Source organism: Merops nubicus, unplaced genomic scaffold, assembly GCF_000691845.1.
Source record: "Merops nubicus isolate BGI_N331 unplaced genomic scaffold, ASM69184v1 scaffold26051, whole genome shotgun sequence".
In the NCBI taxonomy this organism is placed as follows: Eukaryota; Metazoa; Chordata; class Aves; order Coraciiformes; family Meropidae; genus Merops; species Merops nubicus.
In genome coordinates this window covers 10,806-27,168 of record NW_008588009.1, presented here as the reverse complement: position 1 = coordinate 27,168, position 16,363 = coordinate 10,806, and the positions used below count along the sequence as shown (strand labels likewise).

General features: G+C 36.0%; 1 protein-coding gene across 3 annotated transcripts in view; it reads left to right on the top strand.

The window, feature by feature from the left end:
• The first annotated feature begins 3,107 nt into the window (after positions 1-3,107).
• Positions 3,108-16,363, top strand: part of RHOT1 (ras homolog family member T1) — a 22,042-nt gene continuing 8,786 nt past the window's right edge. For all 3 annotated transcript variants that reach the window (XM_008949137.1, XM_008949136.1, XM_008949134.1), the window contains exons 1-17: positions 3,108-3,158; positions 5,406-5,487; positions 6,602-6,645; positions 7,422-7,475; positions 7,842-7,894; positions 8,432-8,540; positions 9,111-9,212; positions 10,623-10,721; positions 11,141-11,249; positions 12,165-12,285; positions 12,923-13,007; positions 13,395-13,540; positions 14,152-14,252; positions 14,488-14,618; positions 14,955-15,038; positions 15,797-15,916; positions 16,269-16,363. The exon at positions 16,269-16,363 is cut by the window's right edge and continues 144 nt beyond it. In XM_008949137.1, the coding sequence (XP_008947385.1) occupies positions 3,126-3,158; positions 5,406-5,487; positions 6,602-6,645; positions 7,422-7,475; positions 7,842-7,894; positions 8,432-8,540; positions 9,111-9,212; positions 10,623-10,721; positions 11,141-11,249; positions 12,165-12,285; positions 12,923-13,007; positions 13,395-13,540; positions 14,152-14,252; positions 14,488-14,618; positions 14,955-15,038; positions 15,797-15,916; positions 16,269-16,363 (1,568 nt within the window). In that variant the 5' untranslated portion in view covers positions 3,108-3,125. The remainder of the gene's footprint in view (positions 3,159-5,405; positions 5,488-6,601; positions 6,646-7,421; positions 7,476-7,841; positions 7,895-8,431; positions 8,541-9,110; positions 9,213-10,622; positions 10,722-11,140; positions 11,250-12,164; positions 12,286-12,922; positions 13,008-13,394; positions 13,541-14,151; positions 14,253-14,487; positions 14,619-14,954; positions 15,039-15,796; positions 15,917-16,268) is intronic.

The following is a 16,363-nucleotide window of genomic DNA, read 5'->3' as shown; positions in this document are numbered from 1 at the left end:
TCCAGGCTGTCACCAGTCGGATGTTGCGGACTTGTTTTTTTGGCTAGGACAGGGCCAGGGAGTGCGATCCCCGCTTCTGCCGTGAGCTTACTCTGTGTGACCTTGAGTAAACAACACGTATTGGTGTGCATGCCAAAGTTACAGCCGCTCTCTGCTTGCTCATATGTTCCTGAAATTATGTCCTTAAGTTCACACTTAGGTACCCAAATAAGCGGCGAGGCATTCATGGGCAGAGCTGCTTACTGATGCAAAGAGCAATAAGGAGGTTCTGTTTTGTTAGTTTGTAAAGTGTGCTGAAGTTCCTTGGAAGAAGAGAATACAGAGTAATTACCAAGTGTTATTAGTAAAATTGCCTAATTATACTAAGAAAGTAGTACTACTAACAAAGCTTTCTTGAGAACTGAATGCCTCATTTATATTTATAGTACACTTTACACAATTACTTTATAGCGTGGGTCGGCTCTGTCTATACTGCCTAGAAAGATCCTCTGTGACTTCTTTAGAGAGGAATCTTCAGGGAGATGGTACTATGCAGAAAGTTAACTCGTTAAGCGTGTATTTGGCTAGTTCTACAAGACTCAGTTTATTTAGACTGCACAGTTGAGTTTCTCCTCAGAATATTTCTTTGGCAATGTTGTGTTCTGGAGAGGCTCTGTACACGGTAGTTTAAGTGCAGCTGTAAGAGGTGCTTTGGTGTGGCAGTTAGGTTCACAGTGTGTTCAGCTGAAAATTTCAAAGATGCAGGTCTCTTGAACAGAGCAGCATAGAACATGGCACACATCAGAGACCATGAGCATCTTTATATTGTATTTTTGTTGTAATTGTAAAGAACAGACGGGAGAGATGGGTAAAATTCATCAGTTATACTGTTTGTGTGTGTGTCTTTTGTATATATCATTCTGAAACCACGAGGTAGTCTGAACCATTGAATATTTGCTAGGTAGTAACAGGTCCAGACTCTGAAGTATCAACCTTTTGTTGTAAGCTTGTTCTAAAACATAGCCTGTTTCATCCTCAGTGGTCTACATTTTATGTTTAAGGTTGTTTTAGTCCTAGTATCCACAGTGCAAACATAAATTTTTAATAGGCAGTAACTTACAGAACATGTTTAGCATGTTATTGTATGCAGCATGACCTAAAGGATTTGTATAGGGGGGAAAAAGAGGAATTAATTATCACAAAGTGCTGTGCTGCATTCTTCATCCTAGCCAGCCTGTATTGTTTAGGCTGTTATTTCTAAGACTATAAACAGGATTTGAAAGGCAAATGGTTGACCTACATTCAAGCAAAATAAACAAAATCTCTGCACTTGGACCTATGGATTTCCATAAAAAAACAACTCTAGAACACTTGGGAGTGTGTCAGAAGCTTATAAATACTGAGCATCTGCGCTAACAATCAGTCCATAATCTTCTGTTTTCAGTCATATAAAATTAATTAAATGCTTCTCTGTATCTGCAAACGTGTTTTGTCACCATTTCAAATTAGAGCTGACTTAGGTGCAAAATATGCTGCACTATTTCCAGTAATCATCTAATAACTTTACTTGCCTATCAGGAAAGCACTTACCTATGGAGGCATGAGAGCTGTTAAAATTCTTCTGGTGCTGTCAGGGTGTAGTTTATGCAGGAGGACACCTGGCAGTGTGAATTAGTTTTTAGCTCCTGTGACTGTCTTTGAAAACAACCACGTTGCTGTTGAGAAGCCTGCATCCTACTGCTCCAGCTCAACTGTTCTCCCTAAGGAAAACAGAACCCTTCCTCCACAGGATAACTGTATTTGCTTTTCATAGCTTTGTGGTAGATACTTTTTAACTTACCATGATGAGGAGAACCTTTTATTTCTGGATGTCAGAAGGCTCTTTGTTACTATACCAAAAATAGACTCAGATAAGTTGAATGTACTTTGAAGAGATCATTGGTTCAGTAATACCATTTTCTGCACAAAACCAATCCATTTTACAATTTAATCTCTTCTTCCTCCTGTATTCAGAGTAATACTCAGATAAATAGACATGTGCAAATGCAGTGATATCAGCAAAAGAAATCTGTCAAGTGGTGACATTTTGTAATGTTTTCAGTAGGAGCAGTGGTACAGGCTCTGGCTGCTGGGGAGCAATGTCTTGGCTGATAAAACGTGCACACTAACAAAGGTGTTGTATGTCCAGCATGAAATGAGCTTTTGCTTGAATCAAGGGCTGTTGGATATATACAGTCCCAGATAACATTTGAGTCTGAACATTCTGGGTTTTAAGAAATATCTCAAAACCAAATAGAGCTGTCACAGTCTTTCAAGGCTTTAAAAGGAACAGGAGTTGACAGATGAAGGTTTTTAGAGAGAGGGAAACCCTGAGAGAAGTTACCAACTTAATTTTAAATGGTCATGTTAAAGATGATCAAAACCAAGAAATCTGTGATACCAGAAGTCTGAGCTTTGCTGGTAAATTGAGTAATTTATTTGATTAAATATAGTTAAGCATTGAAGTAGAGATTTTATTAGTTTCTTCTTGTTGGATTAAGAAAACTGTGACTTTAGAAGAGCTGGTGGTTTGGTGGGGGATTTTTTCCACTTTTTGTGGAGGATGGCTCATTTGTCTTAAGGAGATAATGCACTAGTTTGTGAAGCCTTTGTCCATGTGTTATTGTCTAGCTCTTACCCTTGGTAGTTTAGGACTGAGGAACAGTCATCAAGAATACTGTAAAAATAATTAATTGCTAAATTCTGCTCTTTGTGCTTTCTTTGTTTCTATTTATTAAGTTGTATTAATGAATTTCTAGGTTGTATTGAAGTTTTGTTTGTTTGCTTAAGTATTCTATATTAAGGTTAAAACCTGCCAATTCTTCTGTGCAAGACCGAGCAGGATTTGATTCCCTTTTGGATGAAATGCAGAAGTGTGAAATGAAGCCTAAGGTTTTACAATAAAAGCATTACAAGAAACTTGCTGTCATCTACATTTAGTATGCTTAAACTATGGGTAAAAAGCCTTCAATGTAGTTAGCTGGAAAATGTTTTAAAAATACATCCCATTTTATGATGGGATGCATGTATTGTGTGAAACAAAACCAAATTATCTGATCTCTGTTTTTAATGTTTTTGCAGCCAGAGTTGGGAAGACATCACTCATTATGTCTCTGGTCAGTGAAGAATTTCCAGAAGAGGTAGAGCATCCTTATTTTTTTTCTGATTTGTTTTTTTATTTGTGTCCTAATGAGTAATTTTTTCCTCCAAAGGGTAAGTTAATAGGCTCTGCTATAAATTAATGTTCCCTATTTAGAAGAAAAAAACAAACCTGCAATGATAACTTCTGGAAGAGTGAAGTAGGTTAGTTTAAATATATCTCTGCAAGAAGATTGGGAATTTAAATTTTATCTAAGTTCCTTTCTTGTTTTTCACATGGAGAACTAAACCAAGTTTTTTTGATATCTGAGGAATGTTAGGGGGTTTGAACAGTTTATACTGGTCATATCTGGCAACATATTTCAATATTAGAGACTCATAAATGGGAAGGTGCTGAAAGAGGCAAGACCCTCAGTTGTTTTTTTTTTTCAAATGTTATATTTAAAGAGCAAGTAGATTGCAAATGAATGAGGAATTTAAGTCACATTGTATAACCTGACCATTTCTTGTAACTAAGCGAGATGTTGCCTTTGCTTATGGTTTTGAAGAATGTTTTACTGACTCTTTTGAAATAAACCCCACCCAAACATCTTACTGCTTTCTCCCAGAATAAAAGTAAAGCTACTTCTACATTTTATTCATTTCAAAAAGCAGCACATAGTTCTCTTAATACTATAAAAAGAACTGCAGCTACTGCAAATAGTTGAGCTTTTTACATGTAAACAGGAATGTTTATGTCTCCTGATCACCAGTCTTAAAATAGCCATCATGTGCTGCTCTTTGAATCTACACTGTGCTGTGTTTAATGCAGATCACAGGTAGGTTACCACAGTTCATGAGTCAAGATCAGATTGTTAACATAACTGAATTTAGTTCCCAGCTTTGCAGGTAAAAAGGAGCTCGAGTTTCTGTTTGTCCCTAAACTACTCAAGGACTTGTTCCTTTGGCAGGTTGTTTGTTGATGTATTTAATGAATTGTAGGCATCTATTCACTTCTCAGCTTCTTCCTGCAATATAACATGGAATATTTCTCTGAATTCTTGTTGAGAGAAAAGCATCATTTATATATAAAACCAAATCTGCCTGAAATTACAGAAAAAAAACATTTTTTACAAAGTCCTGGATCTGACATAAACTGCTGAAAGAGACATGTACAGTTTCTGCAGGCTAGTTGTGCAGATTGGAGCTATATGGGTGTGTGTAATGGACATTGCAGCCTTTGAAATAGTGTTTAGTATACTGGGTGTTATCAGTAATCATTCTTGATGAAGATGCCAGTAGAGCCTGAAGCTTTATGAAGAGCAGTTCTGGTGATTAGCTTTTCTTTTTTCCTTTTTTTATTGAAAGAAAACAAAAGCATCGTGGAAGTTCACTGTTAGCAGGTTAAAGGCAATAAATAGCTGTGCAGGAAGTTTGCATCAAAATTAGTTTAAGTTGATTCTTCATGAATGTGGATTAGAGTTCTCTGGGGAGAATGGCCAGAAGTCATAGCTAGTTTACAGTGTTTTGCAGAACACTTTTTATCAGTATCATGTTTTGCTGTGCAGGCTCTTCTGAGTGTAACGTTTAGTGCTCTGTGAGAGGCAAGGAAGTTGTCAGCTTACACTCATGTAAAAGTTGAGACTTAGATTTTGTCTTTTGTTCTTGTGTGCTGTACCTTGTATATTCTATTTATTTTTTTTAACAATCCATGCCCTGTTCACCCAGGTGGTTCTTGTACTGACTTCAGCTGAAGTAGGATCAAGATATCTTGTGCAAAACCTAAAGCATTTGAACATGGATTAAACCATATTTAGTTAGGCAGTAATGGCACGCTGACTCTGATGCTGCTCTCCTGCTAAAGAGTGCAGAGCCCTTCAAAGTAATTGGTTGAATTTGATAACCCCCCAGATTTTACAACTTTTATTTATATGGCTTTTTTTTTTACAATTGCAATTTAGGTTTTATTTATAGTTGTCAGTATTGCAATAGTTCTCTATAGGTGGTTGGGTATAGCAGATCTGAGTTTTCTAGGAACATTCACTGAATCCTTTAACAGGATTTTTCTTGCAAAGCACACAGCAAGTTCCTTATTCAGTAAGTAAACTATGACAAAGAATGAGAAAGTAGCAGTGACTTTCAGTACATTGCAAAAAAAAATCCAACCCCAGAAGTACTTGAGCTACTAATAAACTCTTCTGTTTGAAGCTGACTAATTGCCAGGTGTATTATGGTAGTCAACTGGTTTTCTACTATCTGCATTTTGTGGATTGTCTTTAAAGGCTTTTTCTTGTTCTTTACAACCCAAGGTACCACCACGAGCTGAAGAAATCACCATTCCAGCTGATGTCACCCCTGAAAGAGTTCCAACCCACATAGTGGATTATTCAGGTGAGGACTACTCAGTTCCATTACTGCTTGATTGGGTATGGAATTGTTTGTGTGACTCAGTAACCTTGCCAACAGCCATACTGGTGTGGGACCAAAACTACAGGCAGGAAAAGACTAGAATAAGTAGAAACTCATGGCGTAAAACTAAATCAGATGATGATGGCTGGTCCTACTAATTCAAAGCCTAACCTTAGCTGCTGTTGGTACTTCTGTGCAAGGCAGTCGTAGCAATACTCCAGGGAGGTCAGTGTTCTTTGTGTGACAGACCTATTTACAGGTTCAGACAAAGTGGTAAGTTGCATGGAGTTCAAAACTATTTTTCTTTCAGTGAAGGATTTAGTAAGATGCAGGAAACTTTACATACCTTATATTCGATGTCTGAGTTTGAAGGCCATGTCCTTTAGTGTCTGTTCCATATTTTGTATTTTTGTGTTTATGGAACAGATGGGTAGGTGCTGTATTAAGGTTCATAAAATACAGGTGACTGTTGCACAGCTAGAAAAATCCTTCTGCCATTTATAATGGAAGCCACAAATTAGGCCATGTTAGCAGATAGATACCTTTCTGTCTTCTCTCCCCCACCACTACTGAGGAAATATTTTTGGTGTGTTTACCTATTTGGAACAAAGAAATAATTTTATTTCTTTTTGCATTTAACTTGAGCTTAAATTTATGTGGAGTGAGTTTTTCTTTCTATTGGATAAGATGTTTCATAGATTCAGTTAACAGAAGCTTTTTCTCACTAGAAAAAAAAATCATTGACACTGCAATAAAATGAACATATGCCATATTCTGTTGTAAAAGTTTACATTACAGAATGATGTTGTTACTTACTTCTCAGGAAGGGGCTGTTAATATGTGCAGGAGAATGCAAACTATGACTCATTCCAAAGAGAACCTGTCTACAAATGTAATTATTCCTCTTTAAAATAGCTGCTAAAAAACTTGTGTGTAACAGACAGTTATTTTGTAACAGTGCATTTTATAGACATTTAACAAGAGCTTTCACATGTCTTCAGAGCACTGTGAAATACCCTTCTTCAGTTTCTTAAGCTCTTCAGTTTTGTTTGTAGTGTGTTTAGCATTAATGAGTGGCTTATTCTGTTGAACACAGAAGCAGAGCAAAGTGATGAGCAGCTTTACCAAGAAATATCACAGGTAAGTGTATTTTAGTGTTTACTAGTAAATAGTTTGTGCTTTTGGACAAATCTTTACTTTTAAGTTCTCTGCATTAGATGGAGTCTGGTTTGAGCTGAAGAAAGAAAAAACGCTCACTTTTTTCTTGCTTGAATTTCCTTTTGTTTTGTTCTGTGCCCTGTGCTGTAGTAGACCTTTCTTTATTTAAGAAAAGTAGGTACTGCAGCAGCTTTGGTGAATTACCCTTAAGCTTTTTCCTTCCAAGTGAAAGGACAGAACCTAAAAATCTTTTTTATCAGTAGGCCAAGGGATTGACAGTTTTTATACAGAAATAATGCTGCCCTGGAAAGATCCATTCCACTTCTTCCTGTCATGTTCTTGGTAGTTTTATAGTTCCTTCTGTTTGCTATTTTTAATTCTATCTGAGCACCTTTGCACACTTTCTGTACTGTCTGTCATGCTGTAGTTCCATTTCTGGCATTTAGTTTGGTACTTGAGCAGAGGCTGCCAAATATGATTCTTCAGTTTAGGCTGCTTGTTAGTGTAGGCTTCTCTGCAGGCAAAAGCTGTGAACATCACACTGCAAGACAGGGCTTTTGGCACTTCTCAACATACAAGTTATTTGATTTGGGATGTTGTTCAGGCTACTACTAGCTTAAAAAAGTCAGTGACACAGTGTTTGGCAAATGATGGAATGTTCTTACTCCGATGTTGTTACATATGGTTCTTGATTGTCTCTCTTGATCTAGACATTCCAAACAGTGGAATTCCATGACTTTCCTTCCTTTTCATTTTAGGCAAATGTGATTTGTATAGTGTATGCTGTTAACAACAAGAATTCCATTGATAAGGTATGGTAACATATTTTATCCAGCTTTTGCTTGAGATGTTTCCTGTGTGCTGTTAATTGTTGGCAAGCAGAAAACTGTATTAGACATATATGATGTGTAAGGTATTGCTTGAGATGAAGCTGTTAAGAGGACATACAGATGTATGATTACTTCTGGTCTGTTGCAACATCTTGAGTTTTCAGTCATTTCAGTCATCTGATGCAAGTTGTTCATTAATCAGTGCCAGTTTTTGGTTTTTTCCTTTGTGAGCAAATACGTATGTTTTGAGGAAAGAAGCAGTAGCATTTGTAGTCAAACTTTGGGAACAATTCTGTCATATCAAATTTGAAAATGTGTTTTTCATGTTTGTTTTTAACCCCACTGTAGGTAACAAGTCGATGGATTCCTCTCATCAATGAAAGGACAGACAAAGATAGCAGGTGCATAAGTAAAGATGAGAAGTGTGAATTAGGCTGCACATCGATGGGTGTCAATGCACAGTGTTGAGGATGTTAATTGGTTAAGAAAATCAAATTCTAAGCTTAAAGTTTATATAAGAAGTCCAAGCCACAAGAGATTTAAAGTATGTAGGTCTGTTACATATGCCAGCAATCCTATTTATTTTGAATTTCATGGGCAGCTGTTAGCAGGTGTTCACATTTGTTATGGTATAACTACTTTTGGCTACACGGTCTGTATAGGTTTTCTACTGATGCTTGTTTTGTGGGATAATAATATGATCGGTTCCTTTTGTGCTTAACTGTGGGTGTTTTCTAGTATCAATAAGTACACATCTATCTTGTCTATCAAGGCAATTTACTTAAAATTGCTATCTTTCAGTTTTGCCCGTTGGCTGCCAGTGATATTTCATTACACCATGAAAACAATAAAATGGCTTCTTGTGGGATGTATGCTAAATTAAGATAGATCTTTTTATCCCTCTGTCTTTAAAGCACTTAACCTTTTTTTGTTTTCAGGCTGCCTCTTATATTAGTGGGAAACAAGTCTGATCTAGTGGAATATAGCAGTATGGAAACTATCCTCCCCATTATGAATCAATATACAGAGATAGAAACATGTGTAGAGGTATGCAAGACTTTCTGAAATTAGAATGAGTAACAAAAATTACATTCTTGCCAAGCATGTATGGCAACTTTTTTAATAGAAAAGGTGATTTGGTTTTTGTTCAAAATAAAATATTCAAGTACAAGTAATTACCATGGTGAGTTTATGTGTTGTTTTTCTCTAGAGAAGATTATACTATTGTATAATCAAATATTACTGTCAAATTCTAATATTTAGAGCCTCCTCACATCCTTGCCTTTAGCACATGTTTTAAATTTAATATTCAACCAGATAGGTCTCTGCAAAGTATTAAAAATGGAATTAATGTGTGGATATGCCTTTCTTTTTTAAACTTTTTTTTTTTCTTTTCCCCAAAGTAGGCACAACTTTTTTGTTTCTCTGTTCTCGATGTGACGGGAAGTTGTAGTGAGACCTCCTTTATTACAGGGGTTTGATGTCTTTTTTCCAGAACAGCCCTGTGCCCACAAGAGGGGGCTAGATCTTTAAAAGTTTGATGCTTGCTTAAATTTTGGAAAAAGTCGACAAATAGTCAAGAAAACTAGCTAATCAATAGAAGGATTTCTCTTTCAGTGTTCAGCCAAAAACTTGAAGAATATATCTGAACTATTTTATTATGCACAGAAAGCTGTTCTACATCCTACAGGTCCTCTTTATTGTCCAGAGGAGAAAGAGGTACTTACACATAAATTATAAGAAAAAGTAAGGGGGGGGGAAATTCAGTCACCTTCCTGTTCTTTCCTTTTCCATGGGTTTTGCATCTCTTAGTGTGTTCTGTTAACACCATGCCACCTCCAAATGCCAAGCATTATATTCTAGAACCATGATTGTTTTGTGTTGCATTAATCCAGTCTGTCTTTCCTGTCCATTCAAAGCCATGCAGACAGTTTTCTGTTGCCCATGTGAGCTGCTAAGTGAAATGAAAATCTCTGGTAATGGCTCTAAGCCAATGTAATGTGAACAAACTCATGTGTTCAGATCTCCTTTAGACATACATTTCACAGGAACCCCATTTATTTCAGGTAAAATAATCCAGACAGCCTGATTTAAGGGAAAGAACTTTTCTGACTGTCTTGTGAGACATTGGCAAAAGGATAAGAAACAAGTGACATGGCTGGTTTTCAAGTACCACAAGCAGATAGTTGAGCATATTATGGAGTTTATTTTTTAAAAAACACTGATTTCATGGGTGAATATAAATAAAATCTCTAAACTACACCCAGGTACTGTTGAGCAGTAGGAAAGTTGCTTCAATCATAAATACTTTGTTGAGAACCAGAGAATAACCCTGTTTTGATTTCTTCCATCAGAATCATCTTTATGAGTTAGTAATATTGTGATAAAATTGTTGTGCTGAAATCTTTTTGGTTTTCCAAAACCAATCTCTATGCAATCTGTGTGACCTCTGTGAAGAGAAGAGTCCATCATCACTGTAGTTGTTGGGAGAGAATTACCAGTGTCTCTTTTCCTTCGCTTGGAAGGTATCCTAGCAATTTTTTTGTCATAGAGATAGTCCATATGATCAATGCTTTGCCTGGTAGATGAATGCACCCTGTGAAGATTTTCAGTATTTAATGAAGTCTTCTGAAGCCATAGTTGAAATGGTGAATAGTGATAGTATGCTTGTTTAGAAAGAATCTGTAGTTGTAGATCCATGTATTTTTGCAAGGCACTGGGATTGCAAGGCCTTTCTGTTTTTTTTTTTCCTCCCCACAAAAAATGTTTTGGGAAAAAAATAGGTTTTTTTTAAAGCTTTCTGTAGCAATAAGACTGAATCTAGAAAAGTGATTTTAATACCTAAGTAGAGCTACCTTTAGCTTCTGGAGAACTTGAGGCTTTTCTAATAACTGAATAGAAGTTTAATGTGGAATAATTCCTTTAATGTCATGGATGTAAATTTGCTAGGTCAAGATTTTGTTTCTTCTTGCTTTTTATTTTTGTGTACGTGTGTGTGAATGTCTCTGTTCTAAAATAGTTAAATGAAGGCTAGTATTGTTCTAATGTGATTGAGCTGCCTGATGCCATTCAGTGTAATCTTTTTATACTCAAGCCAAGAAGGACACTAAAGTTCCTTTTATTCCGTAGATGAAACCTGCCTGTATTAAAGCACTCACTCGCATTTTTAGAATTTCTGATCAGGATAATGATGGTACTCTCAATGATGCAGAGCTTAACTTCTTTCAGGTAACTCTTTTGCTTCTCTTTTCACCATGCTTCATAGTCAAACTGTATATTTCTAGTAAAACAGGTGATTGTTTTTGAAGTAATAAGGTGAATTGTAAGGGAACTGGGTGTGGATATTAATAGTCTCAAATGCAGCATAGAAGAGTGGATTTGTAAAAACAGAAATGGTATTAATTTTATTTCTGACCATTGTTCAAGTTTTACTTCAAGAGCAAAATTTAAAATCTGTTTAAAATGTGTAGACCCCAATGCTTGTATTTGAAAATAAAATAAAGTTTACATGCTTTTATTTCCAGTAAGAAATTGGATTGTCCTTTGCTAGCTTATCAGAACATTTGAAGCTGTATTTTATTCAGGATGTGCTGTTTGTCCAGCTTAGGAGGCAATGGTCCTAACATGTTGTTCTTTGGTTTTGTTAGAGAATTTGTTTTAATACACCACTAGCACCTCAAGCTTTGGAAGATGTAAAGAATGTAGTCAGGAAAAACCTAAGTGATGGAGTTGCAGATAATGGATTAACGTTAAAAGGTAAGAATTATTTAAAGATGTATCTTTATATAGTTGATAATTCTTACATTAAGAAGTTAGTTGTTTGGAATATGATCTGTATTTCAGTTCTTTTAGTCTACAGTAGCTGGATGTAGTGACAGTATAGTATCAAAGGACAATGAAAATGGGGAATAGCAGGGTGAATAAAACAGGTCTTACAGAGGCTGGAATCCAAACGAGTATATTGATTCAAAAAAGATTGTCTCCTAGATAAATCTGTATCTTGTCTCTAGGCTCACTGTCTGCAACACTTGTCAGCAAGGTGTGGAGTCTGTCACATTTTAACAGCTATCTTGTACAGATTTGCTCAGAGCATATGGCAAAAGTGAAATGAGAAAAAAATCATTTTCTTTGAACATCAGTGTAACTGTTTTGCTTGTGGAGTTTACATATGTAATAGGACTCCTGAGAGATTGTAAAGAGTGGGAATCTTAAGGCGTAGCCTTACTAAACAGTGAATTCTCAGTGTTCATTAAGCCCTGGAAAGTGCTAAACAAAAATCCTAGCCAGTTATTTTGATACAGAAAAACTAAAGGCAGTCTTCCATGAGACTGCTCTCCAGGCTTTTTGCTAAGGCTTACTACTTTACATTGTTGAAAATATTGTCTTTATATCCATACAGTTAAGTTCTTCTCAAATGCTAGTAGTGAAAGAAGCAAACAACAACAGAAAACCAAGTGGATGGTTTTAAGGAAATGGTTCTTTGAAGGACAGTTTTACAAATAACACAATTTCTGACCTTTCAGCCTGTGTAGATGATGTGATAATGTCACCTAGGAGGTTTAAAATCTGAATGTGTATTTAAAAATTTTTGTTTTCAGCCAGATTCTGTTAAAAACACTTGTAGCAGATAAAGTGTTTCACGGCCTTAAGATTTCATCATTTGATTTTTAGGTTTTCTTTTTCTACACACGCTTTTCATTCAGCGAGGAAGGCATGAGACAACTTGGACTGTTCTCCGTCGATTTGGATATGATGATGACTTAGAGCTTACTCCAGAGTACTTGTTTCCTCCGTATGTATCACTTCAGCTTTCTGTAACTGACATACATTTGATTTATGCTGCTTCCTGCTTTGGCAGGAGGAAGGAGTTATTGTAGTGTGTTGGTTTAACACATTGTTACATCAAGTGTCTCCCTTACTTTAGGATCTAGCAGCCAAAATCTTCATGAAAATTATGAAGGAAGAACTCCTGTCTCTTGTGCCAAATCAGGCTACCTCTCTTTGTTAGAAAGATGGTGAAAGAGACTCTTAATACAGAACTGGAACATGAATCTGAGCAGTTGCTTATTGTATGTGGCAACAAATTAGAAAAGGCTTGTCAGTATTTTTGCTGCACTTGAGATCCTTTGGAAATCCCACAGCTAAAAAGTTAAGAGATCAACCAACTGTGTGGTTTCTTTTCAAAAATGTAACTACATAATTTTCCATTTAAAAAAATAAACATTTAATTCCAGGATATCCTTGTATCGGGTAATATAAAGACATTCCTAATAAAAAGTATGTTCTTTGATCTCTTTGAATATAATTTATTAAAACTAAAGGCAAAGATCAAATAGCAAATGTAAAAGTCTGTATTTTGACTTTTAATATTACTTATTTCATAAACACACTTAAAACTTACTGCATTTGTTCTTGTTTTCAATCAACAGGTTAAAAATTCCTCCAGATTGCACAACAGAATTAAATCACCATGCATACTTATTTCTTCAGAGTATTTTTGATAAACATGATTTGGTAAGCTTTTAATTTGAGTGTGTGTGTCCTTTCAAGAGTCTTAGTTTACTATCAACTTTGTTAGGAAAAAGAATGTGGTTTTGTCATTATGTCACTTCATTCAGAAACTTGCTGTGGCTCAAGTTACACAGTCAAAACTAACCTGCTGTTCATATTTCTGTCTGCAAGGAGAGTTGGCAGTTAACAGTTGCACTACAAAACTTTTTTTTCTAACTAGCTCATATATTTAGCTTTATTTAAAAAAAAAAAAGAAAAGAACAATGGTTATAAAGAAAGCAACTCAGTTTCTTATAGTCAGTTTCTTGAGTCTTACAAGTGTACAGCAAGAAAATACCAGTTTAGGTAGACATAAGTGGTTTATCTCTGATACCATATGCTTCTTTTCAGGACAGAGATTGTGCTTTGTCTCCCGATGAACTGAAAGATTTGTTCAAAGTCTTCCCTTACATGCCATGGGGACCTGATGTCAACAACACTGTCTGTACCAATGAAAGGGGGTGGATTACATACCAAGGGTTTCTCTCTCAGTGGACGTAAGTGTGACACGTTGCATTTAAGTGGTTGAGAACTTTGGATGTGGTGATAGGTTTGTAGTTTCTTCTTTAAAATGTAGTGGAGTGGAAGTTTCATACTTGAACACTGACCCAAGCAGTCACATTGTTGTAGCCATCCAGCGGCATAACCTTCAGGCCATTGTTACAACCCGTTCAGAACTGGACCAGTATTTATTGCTAGCTATGAGGAGGTGTCTGTTCAGACTGTGTAAATCTCCCTGAAACTTAAAAAACACTTATTTCTGTTGTTCTACTCTTTAGAGATGGTATGAAAAATCATGTTCAATAAGGAGGTTTTTTTTTCCTGTTGAAAATAAAGAAAATGAGCAAAACATTATTTGCAGAGGAAAAAAAAGGTGTAGGTTGATAGGCCTCAGCAGCTACTGCTCTTCATAGTGTTCTGCTGACTGCCAAGACTGGTGAAGTTGCCTCCATTTGCCTTCAGAGTTTTTTGTCCTTCAGTGCTACACAGTGCCAGGAACTCTTCTGTCATGTCAGTCTGGAGACAAGAGGAAAAATCTGTTTCAGTACTGTAAAGAATTGGTATCACAGATGGTAACAATTTAGAAACTTTTTGTCCCCTCTGCTAGGCTAACCACGTACTTAGATGTTCAGCGTTGCCTGGAGTACCTGGGTTATTTAGGCTACTCAATACTTGCAGAGCAAGAATCTCAAGCATCAGCAATTACAGGTAAAAAAAAAATTGGTGCAATTTAGGTATTCAAACTTTGAACTCTGCTTAAGAGTAAATAGTTTAAACAAACTGTCTTTCTTCACTTACATTCTTATTTTCTGTTCAATTCAAACCTTTTGATTTAATATTTTTGGTGGTTTTCTGTGCATTTTGATCAAAGTGGACAGTTGTGTCCTGTTTTCACATACATGCATATGCCTCTTGTGAAAAATAATTTGTGTTTTTTAAAAAGTAACAAGAGATAAAAAGATAGATCTCCAGAAAAAACAGACCCAGAGAAATGTTTTCCGATGCAACGTTGTTGGAATGAAAGGCTGTGGGAAAAGTGGAGTTCTTCAGGCTCTTCTTGGAAGAAATCTAATAGTAAGAAACCTGTTGCTTATACTCATCTATATGTGCTTTTGAGATAAGGTTAAACAGCAAAACCAGTTGATCTTGGAGCTTTGCTGAGCTTATTACCAAGTTTAGAGAGTTCTGTGAGGGAGGGACTATATTGTTGTGGGGGTGGTATTTTTTTTTTTGGATAGTAAATAGACAAATGGCTATTGCATGCAATAATCACTTTACATGTGATTATAGCTATGCAAAATAAACCATAGATTACTGTAGTTTTCGTTAATAAATAGAGTAAAACAGCTGTTCAAATAGAACTTAAAGGGGCAATTTGCTGTGTTCTAACACATAATTCTGTATTTTCAGAGACAGAGGCAGATACGTGCAGAACACAAATCTTACTATGCCATTAATACAGTCTATGTATATGGCCAGGAAAAATACTTGCTGGTAAGGTTACCTCATTATTGTTTGCATATGACTGGTTAATCTTAAAATTCAGTGAATTATGCAGAGCCTTCTGCAAACAAAATTCTAATTGTCTCTTGTTCATAAATGTGGATTCCCCTCAACTCCTTTTTCAGCTCAGATAACTTCTGGATTTACATGTTGCTAATACTTTAAATACCTGTTCAAGGCGTGTTATTTTTGAAATCTTTACCTAAATTGTACAGAACCCAGTTCCTTGTCTTAGGTTGCAGGGCATCAAATTGTAGCATATGAAAAATTATCAGCAAGCAATCTACCTATTCAGGAAAGAAAAATCTGTCATGTAGTGTGATTAAGATGGCTAAAGTTAATCTCCAGTGGATTAAATACTGTCTTTAAAGCTAGATCCACTGTAGTTTTCCATATGATTATGAAATCTTTTTGTTTTCCAAGATCTAGTCCTCAGCTCTGTGGGTCCCTGTAGGATGAATGCCAGCTTCTGTGGGAATCTGAGACTTTGTGTTACAGTAAATGTAACTTTGTATGCTGAGGTTGTGATTGCCTGCAGATGTGATGTTAACAGCACATATATGTTGGCTGTATGATAAACTCCTACCCTTTTTTCATTAATTAATAAGGATAAAATTATTTAATTTCATTAAAAATTAATAAGGGTACATAAAAATGAGCCATAAAAATTGAGACAAGTAAAGCTGTAAAATTCCCTTAGCTGCATAATGACAAAGCTTTTTTCACTCTCTGACCTTCTCTTTTTCCAGCTACATGATGTCAGTGACTCTGACTTTTTAACTGATGCTGAGACCATCTGCGATGCTGTCTGCCTGGTATATGATGTCAGTAACCCAAAGTCCTTTGAGTACTGTGCCAGGATTTTTAAGGTTTGTATATTTGTGTACAGACCTTTACATTTATACATCTTTTCACTGACAAAAATACTGTGTCAGTCACTGGTTCTATACACAAGTTCCAGTGTTTAAAAGACATTTTATTTATGAGTGCTGGTTATATATGGCTGATGCATCAAAAATACAGTTTTGTTACTCATACAAATCTAATGTCTGTTTGTTTATATAAAATATTCTGCTTCTAGAAATGCCTGACTTCAGTGCAAAGACTAGGTCTTAATGCCACTGCAGACAGTTCAGCTCAGGTTGTTCCAGGTTGAATGTATCATATCCTGTTTTTTTTTTTTTTTCTGTTTCTATATGCCTGTTTTCTTTAAATTTGCAGCAGCACTTCATGGATAGCAGAATACCATGCTTAGTGGTAGCTGCAAAGTCTGACTTGCATGAAGTTAGACAGGAATATAGGATTTCTCCTGCTGC